General features: G+C 42.7%; 1 protein-coding gene across 2 annotated transcripts in view; it reads right to left on the reverse strand.

Moving 5' to 3' along the window:
• The window catches only part of LOC132398004 (calpain-5-like), a 223,603-nt gene that overhangs the window by 16,587 nt on the left and 181,203 nt on the right, over nucleotides 1-25,813 (reverse strand). Inside the window, exons 11-13 of one of the 2 annotated variants that reach the window (XM_059976881.1) lie at nucleotides 22,094-22,215; nucleotides 16,898-17,034; nucleotides 13,179-14,903 (exon numbers count right to left, since the gene is read on the reverse strand). In XM_059976881.1, the coding sequence (XP_059832864.1) occupies nucleotides 14,724-14,903; nucleotides 16,898-17,034; nucleotides 22,094-22,215 (439 nt within the window). In that variant the 3' untranslated portion in view covers nucleotides 13,179-14,723. Of the gene's footprint in view, nucleotides 1-13,178; nucleotides 14,904-16,897; nucleotides 17,035-22,093; nucleotides 22,216-25,813 lie in introns of those variants that run through there. The other variant, XM_059976880.1, reaches the window with a different exon arrangement.

A 25,813-nucleotide genomic window follows, 5' to 3' on the forward strand; every position in this document is an offset into this window, starting at 1 on the left:
TGAAAAAGATACTGAGAGCATGCAATACACACACAGTGCTGGAGGAATTCAGCAGGCCAGGCAGCATGTGCAGATTTTCTCTGACTGGGAACATGAGCTGAAAGTATGTCTACAAGTTGAGGAACCAGCTCAGTGCTGAGGCAAGTGAAGCCATTCAGGCCAGTCCAGGACCCCAAGGACAGCCTTGGGATCTGAGCCAGCAGCTAAGAAAGAATCTGGGCGGAAAGACAAGGGAACAGTCCACTGCACGATATTTGTGCTGCTGATGGGGTTTAGAAGATGCTGATGGTGACATGGGGCATGAGTCTCAGGGGCACCTTGAAAAATCTTGAGGGTTCTCTTCATGATTCCCAAGGATTCTGCTTGAAATCAAATGCTGACTTCCTGTGGCTTCTAGTACCACTTTGCTTGCTCCAGCTCTGTGGTAGAGCTGGCAATGCTGTACCACATAGGGCTACCCAAATTGTTGCGTAAAAATGGCTGGCTTTTCCAGTGAAAGTAACATCGCCTTCTGCATGTCCCTACTGAAAGCTCTGTGTAGTTTTTGCACAACTTAATCTATTGTCAATTCGAATCCTATCAAATGAACTACAGTATTGTGTTTGCTTTTTAAAGCTGATCTTACTAATGTACCATTATCTTTTGTGATCTTTCTTCTTTTTATCCTAATCTCTTTGGTACTTCAATTTAATCGAGAAGTAAGAGGATCTCTTAATCTTTTATTGCTTTGTACTTAACTAAATGCATTTTTTTTGACAATTACATATCAGTGTTGCATATTCATGAATATCTTCCTACAATAATCTTTGAAATATAAGTTAGGTTAGTGTTGATCAATCTCGCAAAAATGATTTCACTGCATTAATCCTCAGCAATTCAGTCATTGGAAATTTTTGAAATTCTAATTCACTTTCTCGATTCCAAAGCACTTATTTGCCAATCTGGATAACTATCTTTAATCTTTCCACTCTGCACTGTGTCCTTTCTCCACATATATCAACTTCGGGCCATTAGTCTATGCATTTTATCAAAGAGCTTCCAGAAATCCAAATAAATAACAAAATTGTGTTAACATTATATATAACCATATAACAATTACAGCACGGAAACAGGCCATCTCAGCCCTTCTAGTCTGTCCTGAACGCTTACTCTCACTTAGTCCTACCGACCTGCACTCAGCCCATAACCCTCCATTCCTTTCCTGTCCATATACCTATCCAATTTTCTTTTAAATGACAAAATCGAACCTGCCTCTACCACTTCTACTGGAAGCTTGTTCCACACAGCTACCACTCTCTGAGTAAAGAAGTTCCCCCTTGTGTTACCCCAAACTTTTGCCCCTTAACTCTCAACTCATGTCCTCTTGTTTGAATCTCTCCTACTCTCAATGGAAAAAGCCTATCCACGTCAACTCTATCTATCCCCCTCATAATTTTAAATACCTCTATCAAGTCCCCCCTCAACCTTCTACGCTCCAAAGAATAAAGACCTAACTTGTTCAACCTTTCTCTGTAACTTATGTACCTTTATGATCTGAAAGAATTCAATTATGTGAGTCAAGCATTTCAAATATTATTGCTGGCTACTTTTATAATATTTTCAGTTTGGGTAGATGTCTTCTATTACACCATCAAATACCATTCCTTTCACCAATTGAATAATAGTATGTGAGTTTCTTCCCCCCCCCCCCGATTATTTGCCCACCCCCATTCTTCACATCCACTCCTCTGGTACAATTTTCTTTTGTAATGAAAGTTTATGATTTGGATATAGATTATTCTGGCTCATTTGTTTTTTGTTCATAAAATATATTATTACCCAGCTAGATTGCATTCTTTGAAGAACAGAGATAAAGTAAACACTTCTGATATTGTCCTGTCATTACACCTTGCAGTTATATTGCTGCTTATTAATATTTCTGTTACACCTTGTACTCCTGTTTCATTATGACTATTCCTATTATGCATTCTCTATTGTCATTCATTCCTTTGCTTAGGGAAGAAAGTTTTCCTTTTCAACTTTTTTTTATTCATTTCTGGTGTACTCATCCACAAAGCAGGATTTTTTTTAGTGGAATAGTTTCTCCTGATATTACTATTTTTGAGATTTCCCATTACAGTTCTAGTAATTTTCATAAAATTTTGTCACTTTCCCACATTTTATTCTAATCTTCTGGAAATGGCTTCCTTTAACAAAATTTACTCATCTCTTGTGGTTCTCGTTACCAAATCCAGCAGTCTTCTCTCTTTTGTTCATTTTTTTTTATACGAGTACAATTTTTATATAATTTTATACAATATTAATGGTAAGACTCTTGGCAGTGTGAAGAATCGGAGAGTTCTTGGGATCTGTGTCCATAGGGCACTCATAGCTGCTACACAGGTTGACAGTGTTGCTAAGAAGGCATATGGTGCGTTGGCATTCATCAATCATGGGATTGAGTTCAAGAGGCGAGAAGTAATGTTGCAGTTGTATAAGACCTTGATTGGACACCAGTTGGAGTACTGTGTTCAGTTCTGGTCACCTCACTACAGGGAGGATGTGGATACGATGGAAAGATTACAGAGGAGATTCACAAGGATGTCTGGATTGGAGAGTGTGCCTTAGGTTGAGTGAATGCAGCCTTTTCTCCTTGGAGCAATGGAAGATGAGAGGTGTGGATAGCCAGAGGCTTTTTCTCAGGGCTGAAATGGCTAACCTGAGTGAGCATGTAAAGGGGGTTTCTTCTTTTTTCTTTGTTACTGTGTATGTAATCAAAAGGGCTTCTTTGTTTTGTTAACTGGCAGGAATGCTAATTTACTGATAACGAGAATAGTATTCCTTTGTAAACCAAATGGGGATTAATGTTCTTTCTTCTGAGTCTGTAAGCTTTTGTTGACGGGCTTTTGGGCAGATCGGCAGGAGGGGGTTGAGAGAGAGGACGCAATGCTGTAAACTGGGCGAGGAACGGACCCCAAGCGGGGGTCCGAGGCCAGGAGGTACTCCGAGGAGGGGGGATGAAGCTAGATGTGCTTGGTTGACCACTCGGAGGGTCCTGAGCTGTGAGTTGAGGAGTTTGGAGGGGATTGAATGGTGGCCAGAAGACTTCAGTAATTGAGCTCCAACGGTTGTGCACGAAGTGGTCTGGACTTTGATAAGTTTGGCACCTTTTCTTTATTTTTTCTCTTCATATATACTGTATCGTTATTAATCACTTAGTTATAGTAACCTTTATAAATTGTACTCATTTAATCGCTTATGGTGTCCTGTCTGTTTTTGGGCGAGGCGGGGACATCACACAGCATCCACACCAGCTGATTACCCAGTTTGGCGGGGCCGAAGGCTGCTCCCCCTAGACGAGAACGAGCTGAGCGAGCCGGAGGTGACCCAGGGGGTTACAAGCATAATTTTAAGGTGTTTGGAAGTAGGTCCAGAGGGGATGTCGGGGATAAGCTTTCACACAGAGTGGTGGGTGTGTGGAATGCATTGCTGGCAACAGTGGTGGAGGTGGATACAATAGGGTCATTTAAGAGACTCTTAGATAGAGCTTAGAAAAGTAGAGGGCTATGTGGTAGGGAAATTCTGGGAAGTTTCTAGAGTAGGTTACATGGTCAGCACAATATTGTGGCCCAAAGGACTTGTAGATGTCAATGTTCTATGAGTAAGCACATCTGCACTGACCATTCCCTTTTCACCCGTTCATTTCATAGTAATTATAGTATCTTATGGTTGTCAATCTAATGTCCTCTACTCACTTTGGGGTTTGGCTCAAACTATCTCTCTTTTTTAAACATTATGTGAGTTTACAGTACATTTATTGGCACTATTTGCCCCCACTGTCATGGAGTCATCCTGAATCCATGTTGATTCTGCAGGCTGACTACAGCATATCTAGACTTCCATGCACCTTGGTGCATGGGACCCACCGGTGCAGTGCAGACAAGCTCAAGTTATACTGTGAGATCTGCTCTTGATGCACTAAGTGGCTTTTCCTCAAGTAGTGAGCAGTAGCAGTCCATTTACTTTACGTAAGTAAGTGTGCGTGTGTTTTTAGTAGCTTTCAAATAATTTCTATTAATCTTAGTACTTCTTGATGAGTAGCTAAGGTTATTCCTCTGTTCAAGAAGTAGTTAGTGCATTGCTTTTCAGTACCAGGTAACAGCTTCAATTCCTGCCACTGTCTGTAAGGAGTTTGTATGTTCTCCCCGTGATTAGGATAGGGTTAAATCGGGGTTTGCTGGGCTGCGTGGCTCGAGGGGCCTATTCCACACTGTATCTCAATATTTAAATAAATAAATAAATCTGGAGATTAAAGACTGGCAAGTTTCTCTAAATCAGTGGTAGGGAAGCTATTGTAGAGGAGGATCTTTGGGGTAGGACTTATGAGCATCGGGAAAAGAATGGTCTTATTATGGACAGTCAGAATGGCATTGTGTGAAGCAGGTTATTTCTTACTAACCTGATTGTTTATTTTGCTGAACAGGTAATGAAGGTAGAGCAGTGAATGTTAACTCTGTGGATCTTGGGTAAAACACTCAACATAGTCCCTCGTGGTAGGCTCATTGGGAAGTCTAAGATGCTTGGTATCTCTGGTGACTTGTCTGTTTGGATTCAGAACTAGCTTGCCCATAGAAGACTTGGGGTACTAGTTGATGGGACTCATTGCTGTTTGTGTTATGTATAAGTGACTCAGATGAAAATGTGGATGGGTGGGATGACATAAAGACTGATGATGTTGTAGATAGTGTAGTAGATTGCCAAGGGACACCGCGGGATATAGATCAGTTGCCGATATGGGCGGAGAAAAGGCAGATGGAGTTTAATTTGGGTGAGTGTGAGGTGATGCACTTTGGAAGATCAAATGTAAAGGGAAAGTACACAGTTAATAGCAGGACCTTGAACAGCATTGATGCACAAAGTGTCCGAGCCTGTTCCTCAGTGAAAGAGGCTGCACAGTTCGATAGGGTGATGAAGGTTCATGGCGTGCTTTCCTTCAATAATTGAGGCTCTGAGTTCCAGGACCAGGATGTTGCAACTCTGCTGACGTTGCACCTGAATCAGTTAATTTTAGCTTAACATGCCAACAGACAGGGACAGAATTTTTTATTCCTTTAACATCAGGTCCTACTTCAGTCTCCTTTGAATTCAACTTGAAAATGAATAAAATTAGAAATTATAGGCATATTGGCAGTTAGCCAGCTGAGATCTAGCCAATGAGAATTATAACCACATGTGATATTTTCTTTGTTTTAGAACCCTGTAACATAAAGGGATTCCATATGCTTTAATTCTTTGTTACACAACCACAATAATTTGTCATGTCTCTTCAAAGCTGCCTTTATTTGACGAAAATACTTATTTCAGATTTTCAACAAAAGTTGTCATTTACACACAATCAATTTTGTAAAAGTTACTATTTATTGAAAACACAAAATATTGAATAAATTGCAACAATTTTCATCTCTGAAGCCTCACTGTTTGGCTTTCTTAATTGCACAAATGAAGGAAATGCTGTAAGTGAAAGTTCCAAGAACATCTTTAAATGACTCCACCTTTAAATAGAAGTCTAATATTTCAATATGACATTGCAAACCCGATTAACTGCTGCAGAGGTTGAAAGAATTTATTCTTTGTAGACTGATTTAGCTTACAAACACATTATCTGTATCACACCTTCTGATCCTTGCCTCAGCCATTTTCCATCCTATTTATTGGTGTTGACATTCTGGTTGATGACTTCAGAAAAAAATCTCCAGAAAGTATTCTGTTCACAACATGTAACAATATTGAATTTAACTCGTTACCTCCTACTACAGATTGAGTTTTGAAACACAGGCTTAGCAGCATCTGTATGCTGCTTGAGCTATCTTCAATCTTTAAACCTTTGCTATTTCACCTACTCTCCTTAACATAAAATCTATACTAAAACTGTTCCATTTTCATTGCTATTAGGAATGTTTAGGCTTGGGGGAATTATGAACTTGTTGGGAATTTGCATTGTGTCTAGGCTTGAGGGCACTTTGCGATTATGAACTTGATGGCCACTTTATTAGGTACCTCCTGTACCTAACAAGGTGGCCACTGAATGGGGGAGCATGGTCGTCTTGCTGTAGTCCATCCACTTAAACATTTGACATGTTGTGCATTGGGAGATGCACTTAGCTGTCACCTTCCTGTCAGCTTGACCCAGTCTGGCCATTCTCAGATCTTTCACTAACAAGGCATTTTCACCCACAGAGCTGCCATTTACTGGATTTTTTTTGTTTGTTTTTTTCACCATTCCCTGTAAATCGTTGTGCATGAAAATCCCAGGAGATCAGCAGTACCTGAGATGCTTAAACCAACCTGCCCGGCACCAACAATCATTCCATTGCTTAGATCACATTTCTTCTTCATTCCGAACAACTGAACCTCTTGACCATGTCTGCGTGCTTTTATGCATTGGGTTACTGCCATACGATTGCCAGAGTAAATATTTGCATTAACAAGTAAGTGTACCCAATAAAGTTGCCACTTAGTATAGATCAATGTTGTTACATCAGTAACTAGTACATATTTACTGTTCACCACTCTAATGCATGGCAATATTGATTATTATTAAATATGATCTTAATAAAAATATTTACATTGCTAATTAATAAGTACACGCTTTATATAAGTCATATGTCCATGAGTATAGGAAATAAAGAATTCTCTATGTAATAAGCTTAAATTTAGTTGTATTTTACTATAGTTTAATTCTGCAGTAAATGGTATTTTTATGCATTTTTAAAATTCTAAAATATTTTCATTTATGAATTATGCCATGTAAATAATTTGAGGATAATTGAATTATTTGTTATTTATCAACACTGTGATTTTGTTTTATTTAGTGCAGAGTCCTAGCGGGTAATGATAGTTTCTTGCATCAGTTTACATATTGGCTATGACTGGATCAATCCATAATTGATCATCACTGACCTTCCTTCAACTGATAACCATTTCCTGCAACTAGAATTGCAGACAGCTCTGTCAATATTTCCTTTTGCGAGAGACCAGGAGTTCACAACATTGTACAATGTTAGACTGACATGAATGAAAGCTACAGGTAAGTTGGAGAATAAGACATTTAAAGAGTCTTATCAAAACTATTTCTTTCCTCTAACCATCCTGACAAATTGCCCTTTTAATTTAACCATCTTTGATCCATTGCTGGTCCAAACCTGAAATGTATTTGTCAAATGTGTATGAATATGCATAGACAAACTGAAGTGGTGTTCAATGCATTGCACTGAAGAATAGATGACCTTTCCCCATCCTATATTAAAATCAGAAATGCCTAGCTGTTTAGGCTAGATATATGGGAAGAGAAATGGCTCTGCATTTTGCAATTCCTACATTATGCTGTGTATGTTCTTTAGTCTCTATTCTGACAGCTCCCATTCACTTGTTGACTTTTTGACCAAATACCCTTATTTACAGCTTGACCGCATCACTCCAGTTTCACCTTATCAGGTTAAGTGACCCTCTTTGGACGGAAGGAAAATGAAAGGTGACTTGATAGAGGATAAGATGATAAGAGACAGACTGCAGATAGATTGGACAGCTACTGCTATTCAGGGTGGAAATGGCTAATACGCACCGCCAGGAATGGTGGTATCATCAACACACACAACAAGCTGGAGGAACTCAGCAGGTTGGGCAGCATCCGTGGAAATGAGCAGTCAACGTTTTGGGCCGAGACGCTTCATCAGGACTGAAGAAGGAGGGGGCAGGGGCCCTATAAAGAAGGTAGTGGGAGGGTGGGAAAGAGAAGGCTGGTATGTACCAGGTGAAAAACCAATCAGAGGAAAGGTCAAGGGATGGGGGAGGGGATAGGCAGGAAAGGTGAAGAAGGAATGTAAGGGGAAAGCACTAAGGGTGGTAGAAGAGGGCAGAATCATGAGGGAGATGATAGGCAGCTGGAAGAGGAGGCAGAGTGAAAGTGGGATTGGGAAGAGAGAGGGAGGGAATTACCGGAAGTTGGAAAATTCGATGTTCATACCAAGGGGCTGGAGACTGCCCAAACGGTTTCACCTGGCACCCACCAGCCTTCTCCTTCCCACCCTCCCCCCACCTTCTTTATAGGGCCCCGGCCCCCTCCTTCTTCAGTCCTGACAAAGGGTCTCGGCCCCAAACGTTGACTGCTCGTTTCCACGGATGCTGCCCGACCTGTTGAGTTCCTCCAGTGTGTTGTACATGTTGATTTGACCACAGCATCTGCAGTGTACTTTGTGTTTACAGAGATGGTAGTAGATGCAGGTACATTGGGTTGATTTAAGAGACTTGGACAGGGACATGCATGGAAAAATAATAGAGAGCTATGTCAGAGGGAAGGGTGAGATTGACTTTGGAGTAGGATATAAGGTTGATACAACATCCTGGGCCAAGGGGCCTGTACTGTGTTATATTCTATGTTCTATGTAATCTAGACAACATACTAGTGAACTTTCTCTGCACTCTCTCCAGTACAATTGCATCCTTGCTGTAGTGTAGTGACAAGGACAGTGCACGATACGTAATGTGCAACCTAACCAATAGACTTCTCCACCTTTACCCTCCCCATTTCTCTCCATCTTATTACATGGTTGATTTCCAAGTTTTGCCAAAAAAACTGACTGAAACATTAATTTTGTTTCTCTTTCATGTTGCTACCTGACTTTTATTTCCAACAAATATTTTTCTAAAATTTCCAGCATCTGCAGATTTTTTGATTTACAATTTAGCCTGGAGTTATCCTGTACCTTCCAGCTTCAAGTGCACAGGATTATCACCATCTGCCCTTCTGCCCCCCCACCATCCTCTCCCAAGTTGCCCACCATCCTACGTCAGATCTAGATTTAGTTGGTTCTAAATCCTGAAACTACTTATGCAGTAACCCCTGTATTGGAAGGGCTTCAGCATTTCAAGAAGATGGCCCACCATGATCTTCAATGCTATTAGGAATGGACAATAAAGGCCATTCAGTCCAATGAGTCTATACTATTTCCTGAATCAATCCCAACTTTGGACAATACCATCTGAAGACTTTTTTCTATAAAGGAATTAAAATATTTAATTTTTTTTTAAGTGTTGAATGTCTCCGATCATCAGAGCTATGACAGAGTTCAAGCTCCGTGCAGACAGCATTGGAGATCGGGACTGAACCCAGGTCATTGCTGTTGTGCGGGCAGCAGCTTGACCAGTTGTGTCGCCATGTCACCCATCCCCGGGACATGGAGTTAGCGCAAGCCTCCTGCCCAGAGGAACTATTTCTCTTACCAGTATCGAGAAGAGACTTCTGAGAGGACTCGTGAACTCTGCCTGATCAACATTTGCCCAGCAGTAATATAATTGTTTCTGCATAACTGTCAGACTATCGACCAACTGCTGAGTTATGACGGTTTGGTATTGCAAAAATGTAAAGATCAACCAGTACAGTGGTGCTGCCACACTTTTCTGGTGACCTGGGTTCGATCTTGACCTTGTGTAGTGAGTCAATGAGGATATTCTTTTGTTACTTGTGTGGGATTCCTCCCATTACACAAAGACATGCTGACCAGTTAGTTGGCTGTTGTAAATTGTCCCTAAAGCAGTTGGGTGACAGGAGAATGAGGAGTGAGCTGAAGGAGATGTGAGAAATAACAGGCTGCATAAAAAAAACTAAGGGAATGTAACAGGAAAAACTTTGAAACCTAGTACAGACTCATTGGGCTGAATGGCATGTGAAAACATATTAACCACACCAATATTTGGATGTATATAATACTGGGCGTACCTCTGGAAGAAGCTTGCACTATGAAGTTGTGAAAATAGTCAGGTGCTAACTCCTGGAATGTACTACCACTGTAGTTCTCTGCAGCTGGTCCTCCATTTGACAGCACAACCTGGAGCAGCTGGAGTTCCCACACAGCACAGGATGTTCTTACCATCGGACTGAGTTTCAATGCTCTGTCTTTTTAATTTACTGACCAAAGTTTACCAGCTCTCTGAAATGAACATCCTCCTGTCTCCAAGGGAGAGCAAATCTGGGGCTAACGGGGAAGAGAAGAGTGGCAGTGTACACCTAACGACAATGTTGTAATGGTCTTGACCCAGCAGAGAAGCCGCAGCAAATACGGTATCAGGAATTGTAGGACTTGGATCCAATATGGGATTGTAAGATATAGCATTGGAATTTGGCCATTTGGCTAATTGAATCTGCTCCCCCGTTCAATCATGGCTGATTTATTTTCTTTCTCAATCCCTTAATCTTTGACATCCGTACTAATTACCTCTCAACTTCTGTTTTAAATACTCAATGACTTGGCCTCCATGGCAGTTTGTGGTTATCCATTCAATAGATTCACCACCCTCTGTCAACCAAGTCCAGCTCCCGGCCTTCAAGTGATGGAACTGTTCCTACCAACGGGAGAAGGGGCAAAGGCGGGTCTCTGGCGCCTCAAAACCAGATGCTTCGGGCAGGTGGGGCTCGTTAGTCCTGGTCAACTGCCCACCTAGGAGAAGGAAAACTCTGATTTTAAAACCTCCGCTGCCTTGCGGCCACACCCAATCATGAGAGAGGCTATGGGAGTAAACCCTGAGAAGAAATCTGGAGCCGGAGTCCCTTAGATGGTCAATAGGGAGGACTTCATCGATCTATTGTCCAGCAACCGAAGAGGCCACCATGTGTAACGATCTTCGCGCCAGTGGGTCCTGACTTACAAGGCCGAGAGAGTGGGACTGTCTCCATGCTAAGGCTTTTTCACTATAATAACTTTCACGCACAGGTCCTTGTGGTGTGTATCTTCATCTCCTTTCTCTCTTCAAAAGTCCTACGGCGATGGGAGAGCAGCAAACCAACAGGTGGAGGTGACCACTGAGTTGCAGTTGTAAACCTGCACGTCGACGGCCCTTGGACAGATTGTCGTTCTCCTCTGAACCCAGGGCAGTAGGGGAGTCCGGCAGCATCCAGGGACTGGGCAGCCCTTTTTAGGACAGTACTCCCCCACCTGTCATCAGGGAGGGGCCTAGAAAAGGTGGCCTAAACATCGCCTGCCCTAGATCATCCAGCCAGTTAACTGCGAATGACGGATCACCCAATCATTGTGGTCGAATTCAAAATCAAAAGAAAAAGTTTCTCTGTCTAGGAGCATGGAACATTTGCACCTTAATGGATAAGGAAAACACTGCAAGGAGAACAGCTCTCATTGGTAAAGAACTTGCTCACTACAACATTGACATTGCAGCGCTGAGCGAAACCAGGGTTGCAGATGAGGGATCCATCACTGAGCTTGCCAGCGGCTATGACTTCTTCTGGAGAGGAAGGGCGCAGAACGAAGACAGGATCCATGGACTGGGCTTCGCCATAAGGAGTACCCTGATGAAACAGCTCCCCGACCTGCCTGTTGGCATCAGCGAAAGATTGATGAAGCTACGTCTGCCCCACTGAAACCATAGAGCAGTTTTACACCGACTTTGACTCCATCCTGCGCTCAGTGCCGGCCAGCGAAGCTGACCTTGCTGGGAGATTTTAATGCCCGAGTCGGCCAAGACCATGATCAGTGGAGTGGAGTGCTCAGCAGACAAGGAGTCGGGAAGATGAACAGCAATGGCGAGGAGCAGAGTGTTGGACGGACCACAGACTCCTCCACACCACCCTCAAGCTACACATCGTTCAATCTCACAAAAAGCGTCCAAAGGCAGTACAGCCATCCTTTAACACCTCCAAACTTCAGCACCCTCTGTGTCTACGCGAATTTCAAAATACTCTTAAATAGAAACTATCAACAAACCAGCCACTCACGGGTAACCCAATCCAGAAATGGAGCCACTTCAAAAATGCTATAACTGAAATGGCAAAGTCAACCCTAGGCCGCAGAAAGCGCACCCACCAAGATTGGTTCAATGAGAATAGCACCATCATCAATTACCTACTCACCAAGAAGAACAAGGCATTCAAAGAACGGCAGGATGACCCGAACTCCACCTGCAAAAAGGACAGATTCAAGTCCTATCAGGCACTCGCTCAAAGGGAAATCTGTATAATGCGCGACACATGGTGGAATAAGAAGGCGGATGAGGTTCAGCACTATGCTGACACAAACAACACCAAGCAGTTCTTCAATGCCATCAAGTCTGTCTTTGGTCCCTCAAAGTCAAGCATAGCTCCTCTGCTTTCTGCAGAAGAATCCTCCCTTATCCTCTCCCCTCCACTGTCGACCAGTCCGTACTCGACCAGATTCCACAGAGCCCGGTCCATGAACACCTCGACAACTCCCCCTCCCTGACCGAGGTCAGCACAGCCATCAAACAGATGAGCTGTGGCAAAGCACCAGACAAGGATGGCATTCCTACAGAACTGTACAAAGCCCTCAACCAGGAGTCACTCGAAGCATTCCAGGACATCCTGGTCAGTACCTGGGAAGAGGAAGTAATGCCACCCGACCTTCAGGATGCTGCAATAGTCGCCTAAACAAAAACAAAGACCCACGCACAGACTGTGGGAACTACCGGGGCATCTCCCTACTTTCCATCACCGGCAAAATCCTGGCTCGCATCATCCTCAATAGACTTATTTCAACAGTATCCAAAGGAAACCTCCCAGAATCACAATGCAGCTTTCAGCCTAAACGCAGTACTGTGGATATGATCTTCACTGTTAGACAAATGCAGGAGAAATGCCTGGAACAGAACATGAACTTTGTCTTCATTGATCTGACTAAAGCATTTGATACTGTCAACAGGATCATCCTCAGGAAACTTGGCTGCCCTCCAAAGTTCATCAACCTCATGTGCCTCTTCCATGACAACATGACTGGAGAGATTCTCTCAGCTGACGAACCTAGCGAGAAACTTGACATCTCCAAGGTGTTAAACAGGGCTGTGTGCTCGCACCAGTACTTTTCAAACTTTTCTTCACTCAGGTACTAATGCATGCCGTCAAAGACCTAAACCTGGGCAGTTATATCAAATACCGCCTGGACGGGTCACTCTTTGACCTACATCGCCTTGCAGAACACACAAGGACCCTCCGAAAGCTGTTCATAGAAGTGCTCTTTGCAGATGACTGCGCACTCACGGCGCACCAAGAGGACCACCTACAAACAGTGGTCAGCAGATTCTCCGCCGCATCTAAATCGTTCGGCTTGACAATCAGCCTCGGTAAAACAGAGGTCCTCCTGCAGCCTGCACCTAACAGCGCCCCACCACAGCCATGATGACGCACAACTATGGAACGTTGACAACTTCAAGTACCTGGGGAGTACCATCTCCAGCGATGGTGCCCTTGATAAAGAAATCATGTCAAGGATCCAGAAAGCAAGCTAGGCACTCGGAAGGCTCCAGGTCAAAGTTCTGCGGCACAAAGACATTCGCCTCTCCACTAAACTGAAGGTTTACAATGCTGTTGTGGTCTCATCATTTCTATATGGCTGTGAAACCTGGACACTGTATCGCAGACGTGTCAAACAGCGTGAACAATTCCACAATCGCGCTCTGCGATCAATCATGCAAATCCGCTGGCAAGACCGTATCTCCAACCTGACAGTCCTGGACCAAGCCAATTCCACAAGCATTGAAGCCAAGGTCTTGAAGGCTCAGCTCAGATGGACCGGTCGTGTAATCCGCATGGATGAGTCCAGAATGCCGCGTCAGTTGTCCTAGGAGAACTGGAGCAGGGCAACCGTACCCAAGGTTGCCCAAGGAAGAGGTACAAGGACAGCCTCAAGTCAAACCTTAAGTGGGCCAAACTCCAGCCCCGCGATCTCGAACACACTGCTGCTGATCGGTCCGAGTTGCGCAATCTATGCTCCAAGGCAGCAAACAACTTCCAAGCCAACTGGCACATGCAGCGCCTCAAGGCGAGTCAAGAAAGACACAGGAAGGTGTCCGCTCCTGCCCCAACAGGCGGTGCTCCTTGCCCCATCTGCACCCATATCTGCGCTTCAGACTTCGGCCTCAGAAGTCGTATGCGTGCCCACAGACATTGACTGCGCAACACATTCGTCTTCCTCGGATTTCAAGAGACTACTACTATAGATTCACCACCCTCTGGCTAAATAAATTCCTCTTCATCTTTGTTCTAAATGGACATACTTCTACTCTGAGGCTGTGCCCTCTGGTCCTAGACTCTGACACTATTGAAAACATCCTCTGCACAGTCACTCTATCTAGGCCTTTCAATATTTAATGGATGTTGATGAGATTCTCCCCCTCCCTCCACACCATTCTTCTAAACTCCAGTGAGTACAGGCCCAGAGTGATCAAACTCTCCTCATATGTTAACCCTTTTATCCCAGAAACATTCTCATAAACCTCCCCTGGACCATCTCCAATGCCAGTACATCCATTTTTAGATACAAGGCCCAAAACTGCTCTCAATACCCCAGATTTGTTCTGATCAATGCCTTATAAAGTTATTTTGGTAAAGAAAATCTTTTCTATACATTTAAAGAGAGGAATAAGTCAAGTCATATGTTTCAGCATTTTGAGTAGCATACTAATCATCAGAAATGGGTTAAAAATAGATTTGCAGTGCAGAACATGATTGGCTGTTGCTATTGGAGATAATAATTAAGACATTTTTCCTTGGGTCACATACTTGGAACATTTTTTGTGATGGTTAGGGGGTTGGAGAGGAAGGGAAGTAAGTGTTGACAGGTTCTTTCATAAGCTGTTGTTGAAATCTCCTCATTCTGTTCTGGGAGGAATAAAAGGATGTGTTTGAAATTCAGCTGCAGTGTGGTTATTTTGGCAGCCTTTGCCTTTCAGAACGCTGCCAGGTTGCTGCTGCTCCTGACAGTGATGGTAATGCTGCCTGGCGTCTCGCCTTCCTGCTGGCCCTTTTTCTGAAGCTGCAAGGTCTGTTGAGTGATGGGGTTATCTTGGGATCCTTCCAGGGTCACCTCCCCCATTAACTTATTACAAATTCTGTTGCTGTTCCAAATCTGTAAACAAAAAAAAGAGGCTTTGATCTCACCTTGGGGAGAAATGAATTGCATCCCTTCCCCTTGTAGTTGTTTAAACTTCAAAAAGAATTCTTAAAATGTTCATTCTCTTTGTCAGTTCCCTCCATGATCCTTCCCCCTCATTACCTCTGTAATCCTCTCCAGTCTTAACCTTCAAGTTGCATGTAGTCCTTCAATTTTAGCCATTTGATATCCTCCCGATCTTAATCATGGAAAACCAGCCCTTTAGTTGCAAGGCTTTAAATATGAGGATCTGCCTCCCAAAATGTCTCCACCACTTTCTTCCTTTAGAATGTGCCACGTTTGACCAAGGTTCACCTTACTGCAGTTTCATGGTGACACTGCCAGTAAAGCTGCTGCCTCAAAGTACCAGAGATCCCTTCAATTCTGACCTTGAATGCTATGTGTTTGGAGTTTCGGTGTTAGACCATAAGACATAGGGGTAGAATTAGGCCATTCAGCCCATAGAGTCTGCTCCGCCATTCCAGTGAATATTCTCCTTGTTACCACTGGGTTTTCTCCAGGTGCTCCGGTATCTTCCCACATTCTAACAAAAGGTGTGAGTCGGTAGGCTAATTGGCCTTAAATTGTCCCTGTTGTGTAGGTGAGGAGTAGAATCTTGGGAAGGATTTTGGAAAAAAAGAGGGTCAATGTAGTGTTAGTGTAAAATGAGTGGTTACTGATATGTAAAAACACAAAATGCTGGCAGAACTCAGCAGGCCAGACAGCATCAATGGGAGGAGGTAATACCGATGTTTCGGGCTGAAACCCTTCATCAGGAGTGAAGTAACATGGGATGGTCGAGGGGGGATAAGAAGTGGGGGGAGGGATAAAGTAGAGAGCTGGGAAGTGATAGGTTGGAGGGAAATGGGCTGGGGGAAGGTGGAGAATTATGGGAAATAAAAGAAAGGTAGGGCTGTGGGGCGATTATAGTGAGGGGGGAAAAGAGAGAGAAGGAGAACCAGACTAAAATAATAGATAGGGATGGGGGTAAGGGGGGGGGGGGCGGGGTATCAATGGAAGTCTATGAGTTATGAGTTATTAACTTCAAACTTTCTGCATAATCATTCAAAGATTTGAACTGCATGTGCATGTAGCGAGAGCTGTATAACTCATCTCCTTCTACCTTAGGCCACAAACTTATCAATCACCCTTCGTATGATGTGGATGCTCATGGTCTTTCCATGACCATTATTATTTTTGGCAATTATTTCTACAGAAGTGGTTTGTCATTGTTATCTTCCGGGCAGGGTCTTAACAAGAACGGGTGACCCCGGCCATTATCAATACTTTTCAGAGACTGTCTGCCTGGTGTCAGTGGTTGCATAACCAGGACTTATGTTATGCCTGCTCCCAAAGTTTCATGTGAGCCTGTTTTTTTTTTGGGCAGGGGATGCTAAGCTGGTGTTACACCTTGCCCAAGGGTGACCTGCAAGCTAGCGAAGGAAAGGAACACCTTACACCTCCTTTGACAGAGATATATCTCCATCCCGCCACCCAAGGTGTGGCGACTAAATGAATATTAAAATTGTTACATGTTCCAAATAAAGTTATCCTCCTGAAACATTAGCTCTGTTTCTTTCTCCAGAGTTGCTGACTAAATTGCAGTGCTTCCCCCAGAATTTTCTGCACAGATTAATAATTGTGTAATAAAAAAGATCTGATTTCATACCATGCCACATTAATTAATTTCATCCCAGGAAGAAAGAGCAGGCAAAATGAAGTGTTTGTTACAATTGATCTCAGTGATATGGATTAGTCAAGGTACAAACTTTTGGTTAAATGAACAACATTGTAACAACAGCAAATGATGTGATTATATTATTTCTGTGTTATTGAATACATTATTCAATAGAGTTTTTTTGGTCTAGCACAATTTGCCAACTCAGACAATACCAGAAATCCTTTTCCCACAATGCAATTGTTCACCACAAGTCCAGCCATTGATTCCCAGTAGCAAAAACTTGCCTTACCTGAATGATTATTGGAAGGGTAGGGCTCTTCCTGTAAAATATTACGCTGGAATCAAATTGTGGATTCAGCGTGTTTTCAAAGACAGCTGTACGTACACTTTGAAATTCACATTTAACTACTGCGTATGGATTTGCTCCTGGAATACACAAAGGAATTCAATTTAGTTTTACATTCTTTTCATAAAGTATATTAAAATATTTGCTACTTAATATTGAATAAAGTTACAAAGATGAAGATATAAAGAAAAAAATCATTGACCTGGACTCATAAATCTAATTGATTTTGAATGCCGCTTTGACAACCTTGCTTCAGGGTTACTTGCTGCTTGATCATGAAAGAATCTTAATACCAGTGATAATAAGTTGTAGTAGAATTAATTTTCCTATTTGCATAGATTTCACTATAAAACTGACTGCAATGTGGAGGCTATAAACACAAGAGATTCTGCAGATGCTGGAAATATTGAGCAATACAGAAAATGCTGGAGGAATGCAAGTCGGGCAGCATCTATGGAGAGGAATGACCAGTTGACGTTTTAGGCTGAGACTCTTCATCAGGACAAGAAGGTGGAGGGAGAGGGAGGAGTACGAGCTGGAAGGTGAGAGGTGAGATTAGGTGAGGGGGTTGGTGAGGGAGTGGGGATGAAGTAAAAAGCTGAGAGGGGATAGGTGGAAAGAGGTAAAGGGCTGGAAAAAGGAATCTGAAAGGAGACAACACTGGACTGTGAAATAAAGGGAAAGAAAGGACACCAGAGGAAGGTGATGGGCAGTTGAGATGAAGAGAAGGGGTGAGACGGTAGTCAGAATGGGGAATTGAAGAAGAGAAGAAGGGAATGGGGCTATATCTCTTGAGGAGATTTGGCATGATACCAAAGATACTCAAATTTCTACAGCTGTACCATGGAGAGTATTCTAACTAGTTGCATCATCTTCTGGATGGAGGGGCCACTACACAGGATTGGCAAGAGCTGCAGGAGGGGGTAAGTTCAGCCAGCTCAATCATTGACACTGGCCTCCCCAACACTGAGGATTTCTTCAAAAAGTGATGCCTCAAAAAGGCAGCATCCATCATTAAGGACCCCCATCACCCTGGTCTGAGTTCAGGCATCACTGGTTTCTTACTTCTGCAACACAGAAAGAGGTAATTTGGCACATCTAGTCTATTCTGGTTTCAAATGGAGTACGCCATCAGTCTAATTTTCTCTGTTTCCTGAGTTCTATGAGAGGAAACTGGACTCAGTAGAAACCCACACAAAGAGAACATAGACCCCAATACATATAGCACCTAGGGTTAGGATCAGACCAGGGATCTTGACTTGACACTGTGAAGCAATAGACTAGACTGCTGTACCATTGTGCTAACATTTCAGACTATATTCAGAGAAATGCATTTAATTTGACAAAAAATGTAGCTTGATTTTCCCATGTCTATAAACCTCCCAAATGTGATAGAGTGATTTGTCAGGGGATTGAGTTCAGGAGCAGGGAGGTAATGCTGTGGCTCAAAAAAAACTCTGATTAAACCACACAGAGTATTGTGCTCGGTCCTGGTCACTTTGTTGATGTAGGGTAGCTAGGGAGGATGCAGAGAGATTTAGAGAGCACGTCTTATGAAGATGTAACGATGGGTTGAATGAATGAACTGAGGCTTTTCTCTTTGTAGTGAAGGAAGATGAGAGGTGACTTGATAGAGGTGTTCAAGAAGATAAGAGGCACAGATCAAGTGGATAACCAGAGACCTTTCCCCAGGGTAAAAATGGCTAATACCAGGGGGCATAATTTTAAAGTGATATAGGAAAGTATAGGGGGATGCCTATGGTATGTTGTTTAGATAGAGAGCAGTGAGTGCATGGATAACCCTGCCTGGGATGGTGGTAGAGGCAGATACTTTAGGGGCATTTAAGAAACTATTAGATACACAGATTATAGGAAAATGGAGGGCTATGTGGGGGGGGGGAAGGGTTAGATTGATCTTCGAATAGGTTAAAAGGTGAGCACAACATTGTGGGCCAAAGGGACTGTACTGTACTGTACTGTAATGTTCTATGGCATGCAGGATGCTGTGAAAAAGAGCTGACGATACATTTTTATGTCCATTTCTAATTTGTATTGGTAGAATGATTATTAAGATGAGATTGATTTAAAAATCAGCATGCTCATCAAATATCCTTTCAGACCTGAGAAGTTTGTGAATGGTAAAGTGCAGGATTTCATCACTCTGGTTTCTATAACTGAATTTATTTATTACTGGCCCTGATGATATCAGATAGCTAGATACTAATGGAACAAATGCTGGGATAAAATCCAAAAGAATATTTTCCATTGTTAACATTTTCTACTAAGTACGTCAGTATTATAAATGTTTCTGTTTCAGACACTTGGGTGTTTGCAGTTTACCAAAGGTAAATACGTACTGTCAGAACAGAATGACAATCTAATCTGCAAAGAGCACACCCTTTATGCATCAAAGTTCTTCCAAGAGAGCCAATAATTTTATGTATGTCAACCAGCAAGAGAATTTGTTCTATCAGCCTATCCCCACCAAAATTGTAGATCCCTTACAGTCAGAAACAGGTGAATTGATCATAGGGAACAAAGCATGGCAGACCAATTGAATAACTACTTTGGTTCTGTCTTCACTAAGGAGGACATAAATAATCTTACGAATAATCTAGTGAGATGGAGGAACTGAGAGAAATACATGTTAGTAGAGAAGTGGTGTTAGGTAAATTAAAGGGATTAAAGGCAGATAAATCCCAGGCCCAGATGGTCTGCATCCCAGAGTGCTTAAGGAAGTAGCCCAAGAAATAGTGGATGCATTAGTGATAATTTTTCAAAACTCCTTAGATTCTGGGTTAGTTCCTGAGGGTTGGAGGGTGGCAAATGTAATCCCACTTTTTAAAAAAGGAGGGAGTGAGAAACCGGGGAATTATAGACTGGTTAGTCTGACATTGGTGGTGGGGAAAATGCTAGTGTCGGTTATCAAAGATGTGATAACGGCACATTTGGAAAGAGGTGAAATCATCGGACAAAGTCAGCATAGATTTGTGAAAGGAGAATCACTTCTGACGAATCTTATAGAATTTTTTGAAGATGTACCTAGTAGAGTGGATAGGGGAGAGCCAGTGGATGTGGTATATTTAGATTTTCAAAAGGCTTTTGACAAGGTCCCACACAGGAGATTAGTGTGCAAACTTAAAGCAGATGATATAGGGGGTATGGTATTGATGTGGATAGAGAATTGGTTGGCAGACAGCAAGCAAAGAGTGGGAGTAAACGGGACCTTTTCAGAATGGCAGGCAGTGACTAGTAGGGTACCGCAAGGCTCAGTGCTGGGACACCAGTTGTTTACAATATATATTAATGATTTAGACGAGGGAATTAAATGCAGCATCTCCAAGTTTGCAGATGACATGAAGCTGGGCGGCGGTGTTAGCTGTGAGCAGGATGCTAAGAGGATGCAGGGTGACTTGGATAGGTTAGGTAAGTGGGCAAATTCATGGCAGATGCAATTTAATGGGGATAAATGTGAGGTTATCCACTTTGGTTGCAAGAACAGGAAAACAGATTATTATCTGAAAGGTGGCCGATTAGGAAAAGGGTGACAAGACCTGGGTGTCATTGTACACCAGTCATTGAAGGTGGGCATGCAGGTACAGCAGGCGGTGAAAAAGGCAAATGGTATGTTGGCATTCATAGCAAAAGGATTTGGGTACAGGAGCAGGGAGGTTCAACTGCAGTTGTACAAGGCCTTGGTGAGACTGCACCTAGAATATTGTGTGCAGTTTTGGTCCCCTAATCTGAGGAAAGACATTCTTGCCATAGAGGGAGTATAAAGAAGGTTCACCAGATTGATTCCAGGGATGGCAGGACTTGCATATGAAGAAAGACTGGATCGACTAGGCTTACACTCACTGGAATTTAGAAGATTGAGGGGGGATCTTATTGAAACGTATAAAATTCTAAAGGGATTGGACTGGCTAGATGCAGGAAGATTGTTTCCGATGTTGGGGAAGTCCAGAACGAGGGGTGACAGTTTTAGGATAAAGGGGAAGCCTTTTAGGACCGAGATGAGGAAAAACTTCTTCACACAGACAGAGGTGAATCTGTGGAATTCTCTGCCACAGGAAACAGTTGAGGTCAATTCATTGGCTATATTTAAGAGGAGGTTAGATATGGCCCTTGTGGCTAAAGGGATCAGGGGGTATGGAGAGAAAGCAGGTACAGGTTTCTGAGTTGGATGATCAGCCATGATCATACTGAATGGCGGTGCAGGCACGAAGGGCCAAATGGCCTACTCCTGCACCTATTTTCTATGTTTCTATGTTTCTAACTGGGTAAAGATTGTTTAGTAGGGACAGAGATGTAAGAATAACCAGAGATTATTCAAAAATTTTTATTAAGGTATTGGTTTTCTATAATATCAAGTTCCAGAATGGTGCATGGAGTTACTGCTGCTGTTGTACAGATCTAGCAACCCAAGTTCGGTTCAGATGCTGTCTCAATTTCCTCAGCGGGAGACCACTATTGGTATGGATTGGTAATATCTCCTCCTTGATGACAATCACACAGGTGTCCCTCAAGGATGTGTGTTTGGTGCACTGCTCTACTTTCTCTGCACTCACGATTGTGTGGCTATGCACAGCTCATACACCATTTATAAATTCAGATGACACCACTGTTGATGGTAAAATCTCAGACTGGGACAAGGCAGTGTACAGGAGTGAGATGGATCAGCTAGCTGAGTGGTGTTGTACAACAACCTCACACTCAATGTCAACAAAACCAAGGAACTCAGCATGGACTTTAGGAAGGGGAAGGTGGGATAAAACACACCAGTCCTCACTGAGGGAGCAGCGATGGAAAGGGTGAGCAGCTTTGAATTCCTTAGTGCTAAGACCTCAGAGGATCTCTCCTGGGCCCAGCAAATAGCTGCAATCACAAAGAAGGCATGCCAGTGACTGTACTTTGTTGGAGTTTGAGGAGATTTGGTACGTCATCAAAGACTCTTGCAAACTTTGACACAAATAGGGTGGCAAGCATGCTGATTGGTTACATCACAGCCTGGCTGTCTGAAATTGAATAGGTTATATGGAAATAAATGGAGGATGTGACAGATGGGAATCCTCTGAGCTTGAGGGGACTTACTAGTCTGAATGGCCTCATAAAAAAAGTATTAGTCAACACTGGCCATACCTCCAGAGGCGTCTTGCACTGGGAGATCTTTTGCACTGTGAAGGAGCAGCTTTGTGACAATCCGTGGGTAACGCACAATGATGTTCCAGCATGTCACCTCTGGCTTATCTAGGGTCATTTCCCTAGGATAAAGGTGAGAACAAAATGGGGAGTGTTGCCAGGCACAATCAGTTAAATATCATAGCGTATTGATGGTCCCTGCTCTGTCTCGTTCTCATTTTGTGTTATCCTTGGTGTTATATTTAAGAGCTCTGTAACTGATCCTGAAGCAATCATGTTAATTTAGTTATTTTCTGCTCCTTGTATCAGTCCTGATTACATTCTGTCCCCTGCATTTATTTAAATGGCTCCAATCCTAGTGATCGACTGAGAAGAAGGACATCAGCCCAATGCAGCACTAGAGTCCCAAAACTACTTTATCACTGCTGCTGATCTATCCCTAGTGTCCAAACCTGACACCTGTCATATTACGGTAAACTTACGACATGAACACATACAGAAATGGAACAAATAGACAGACCATTTTATATAGCAAATGGTTATCACATTGCTAATATTTCTTAATTAAATTACCTTCCAGTTCATCTGAAGCTTGGGTATTAGAAGGATTGAAAGAAATACTATATACATATACAGCAAAGATCAATTGTAAGTAAGAGTAACTGGATCAGGATGAAAAATAATTTTAAACAAAGGTAAACTAAATAGGTCATTTCAACTCCTACCATATGACTTCTGTTGTTGTAACAGATTAGCTGACTGTGTTCGGCACTTTTTATTAGAACCTGGTCTCGGGGATAAAATAATAAATAGATTTCTTCAAACATGAATAAATAAAATTCTCAGAAGATCAACATTTTGATCTTTAAATTCATATTCGAGTTAGACTAAACTGGGTTGTATCAGAAACCATAAACCCAAGCAGCTTATTTTAGCAACACAAGGATCACACAAGTGCAAATTAGCACGCTCGGGATTATTCACTTTTCCCTGTTGTTTGAACCACCATGCTCTGTATTCATGTGTTCTTTCAATAAATAACTTTCTCCAAAATTCCATGTGGAATTCACCTTTCGAAAATTGAATTAAATTAAACTCCCAATTTATTTTTCTCAACTTATCTCCTTCATGAGATAAAACAAATCCTTTCACAACTTATCCGTGGAATTACGTCACCGAGGTCTTCAGCGCACAATACACTAGCACAAGAGATTCTGTAGATCACAAACAAGAGAAAATCTGCAGATGCTAGAATGCTGGAGGAACTTATCAAGCCAGGCAGCACCTATGGAAAAGAGTGAACGGTTGACATTTCAGGTGAAAACCCTTCATTGGGACTCAGATAAAATTCAGATTCTCTTTGAGATTTTCAGATAAGGACAGGATTGAAAAATTGGGATGTGACTGAATAAAAAGTCAGGGTCTAACTGTAAAACAAATTTTCTGCTGTATTTTAGCCTAACATTGAATTGAAGCAGGGTGTCCAGGGTGAGTGCCACCTCTGGTGAAGAGTCTTGTCATGTCCATTCTGGGTCGGCTCACTCAGCTTTGATCCACACTGAACACTCAGCTCTCCAACACTGGCAGCCACACCCCAGTACTCCAGTTGACAGGCAAGTTGAACCGGGTGAGGTTAGCCGGCGGGCCTCATACCCTGCCGAGATATAGACATGCTTGCCATTTTCAGCAGACTGGGCAGAAGAGATCAACAGTGAGATCCAATGGCTAGGAAAGGTGGCTTTCTAATGCTTCGTGGAGTGCCAGGGGAATTACAAGGCACAGAAGTAGTCATGGTCATCCCCTTCTGAGGTTGAGAGAGTGGAACTGCTTTTTCTCTTCAAATACCCTACCACACCGATTTCTCTGTCATCGCTAGATATGCCAAAACAACCAATTAATCAAAACGAAGCCTTTTCAAAATCATAAACTCATGCAATACAAGTGCCGAGAATAACAACCTTAAGATATTAATAGGTCTGTGGTCAGATACTATCCTTGGAATGAAAGTGACACATCATTTCAAATTGGCTTAATAATGCTAATAAATAACAGCTTTATTATTTTGTTGTGTTGTAGAACATAGATCAGTATAGTACTGTACAGGCTTTTCAGACCACAATGTTTTTAACTACTCCAAGATCAATCTAAACCCTTCCTCCTACAAAGCCCTCCATACTTCTTTCATTCATGTGCCTTTCTGAGAATCTTTTAAATGTTCCAGTTATACTTGCCTCTACCATTATCCCTGGCAGTGTGTTCCATGCACCTACCACTCATTTTATATAAAAAAAACTTACCTCTATATACTTCCCTGTATACTTAAAAAGTAGGTCCTCTTGTATTACTAACCACTGCCACCCTGGGAAAAAGGCATTTGCTGTCCACTCTATTTGGATCTCTTATCATCTTATACACCTCTAACAAGTCTCCTTTCATCTTCCTCATCTCCAAAGAGAAAAAAAAACTTGCTCAATCTTTCTTCATAAGGCACGCTCTCTAATTCATGCAACATCCTGGTAGAATTCGACTGCACCCTCTCTAAAGTTTCCACATACTTCCTAGTTCAAGGGTGAAGAGTCAATTTTGAATGAGGTTGGAGGTGACATCGGATGCATGGCAACTCTGGCAGGGTTTGCAAGACATTGCTTCCTACAAAGGGAAGCATGAATGGCAGTGATGCTTCACTACCAGATGAACTCAATGCCTTCTATGCCCGCTTTGAAAGGGAGAACACAACTATGCCTGTGAAGATCCCTGCTGCACCTGATGACCCTGTGATCTCTGTCTCAGGGGGAGATGTTAGGCTGTTTTTAAAGAGTGAACCCTCGCAAAGCGGAAGGTCCTGACTGATTACCTGGTAAGGCTCTGAAAACCTGTGCCAATCAGCTAGCGGGAGTATTTAAGGGCATTCTCAATCTCTCACTGCTACAGGCAGAAGTTCCCACTTGCTTCAAAAAGGCAACAATTATACCAGTGTCTAAGAAGAATAATGTGAGCTGCCTTAATGACTATCACCATGTGACACTCACATCGACAGTGATTAAATGCTTTCAGAGGTTGGTCATGACTAAACTGAATTCCTGCCTCAGTAAGGACCTGGGCCCACTGCAATTTGCCTATTACCACAATAGGTCAATGGCAGACGTAATCTCAATGGCTCTCCACACGGCTTTAGACCACCTGGACAACACAAACACCTGTGTCAGGACACTGTTCATCAACTATAGCTCAGCATTTAATACCATCATTCCCACAACCCTGATTGAGAAGTTGCAGAACCTGGGCCTCTGTACCTCCCTCTGCAATTGGATCCTCAACTTCCTAACCGGAAGACCACAATCTGTGCAGATTGGTAATAACATATCCACCTTGCTGACAATCAACACTGGTGCACCTCAGGGGTGTGTGCTTAGCCCACTGCTCTACTCTCTGTATACCCATGACTGTGTAACTAGGCACAGCTCAAATACCATCTATAAACTTGGTGACGATAAAACCATTGTTGGTAGAATCTCAGGTGGTGACCAGAGGGCGTACAGGAGTGAGATATGCCAACTAGTGGAGTGGTGTCGCAGCAACAACCTGGCACTCAATGTCAGTAAGACAAAAGAGCTGATTGTGGACATCAGGAAGGAGAAAACAAAGGAACACATACCAATCCTCACAGAGGGATCAGAAGTGGAGAGAGTGAGCAGCACAAATTCTTGGGTGTCAAGATCT

The sequence above is a fragment of the Hypanus sabinus genome, chromosome 8 (genome assembly GCF_030144855.1).
Source record: "Hypanus sabinus isolate sHypSab1 chromosome 8, sHypSab1.hap1, whole genome shotgun sequence".
Lineage (NCBI taxonomy): Eukaryota > Metazoa > Chordata > Chondrichthyes > Myliobatiformes > Dasyatidae > Hypanus > Hypanus sabinus.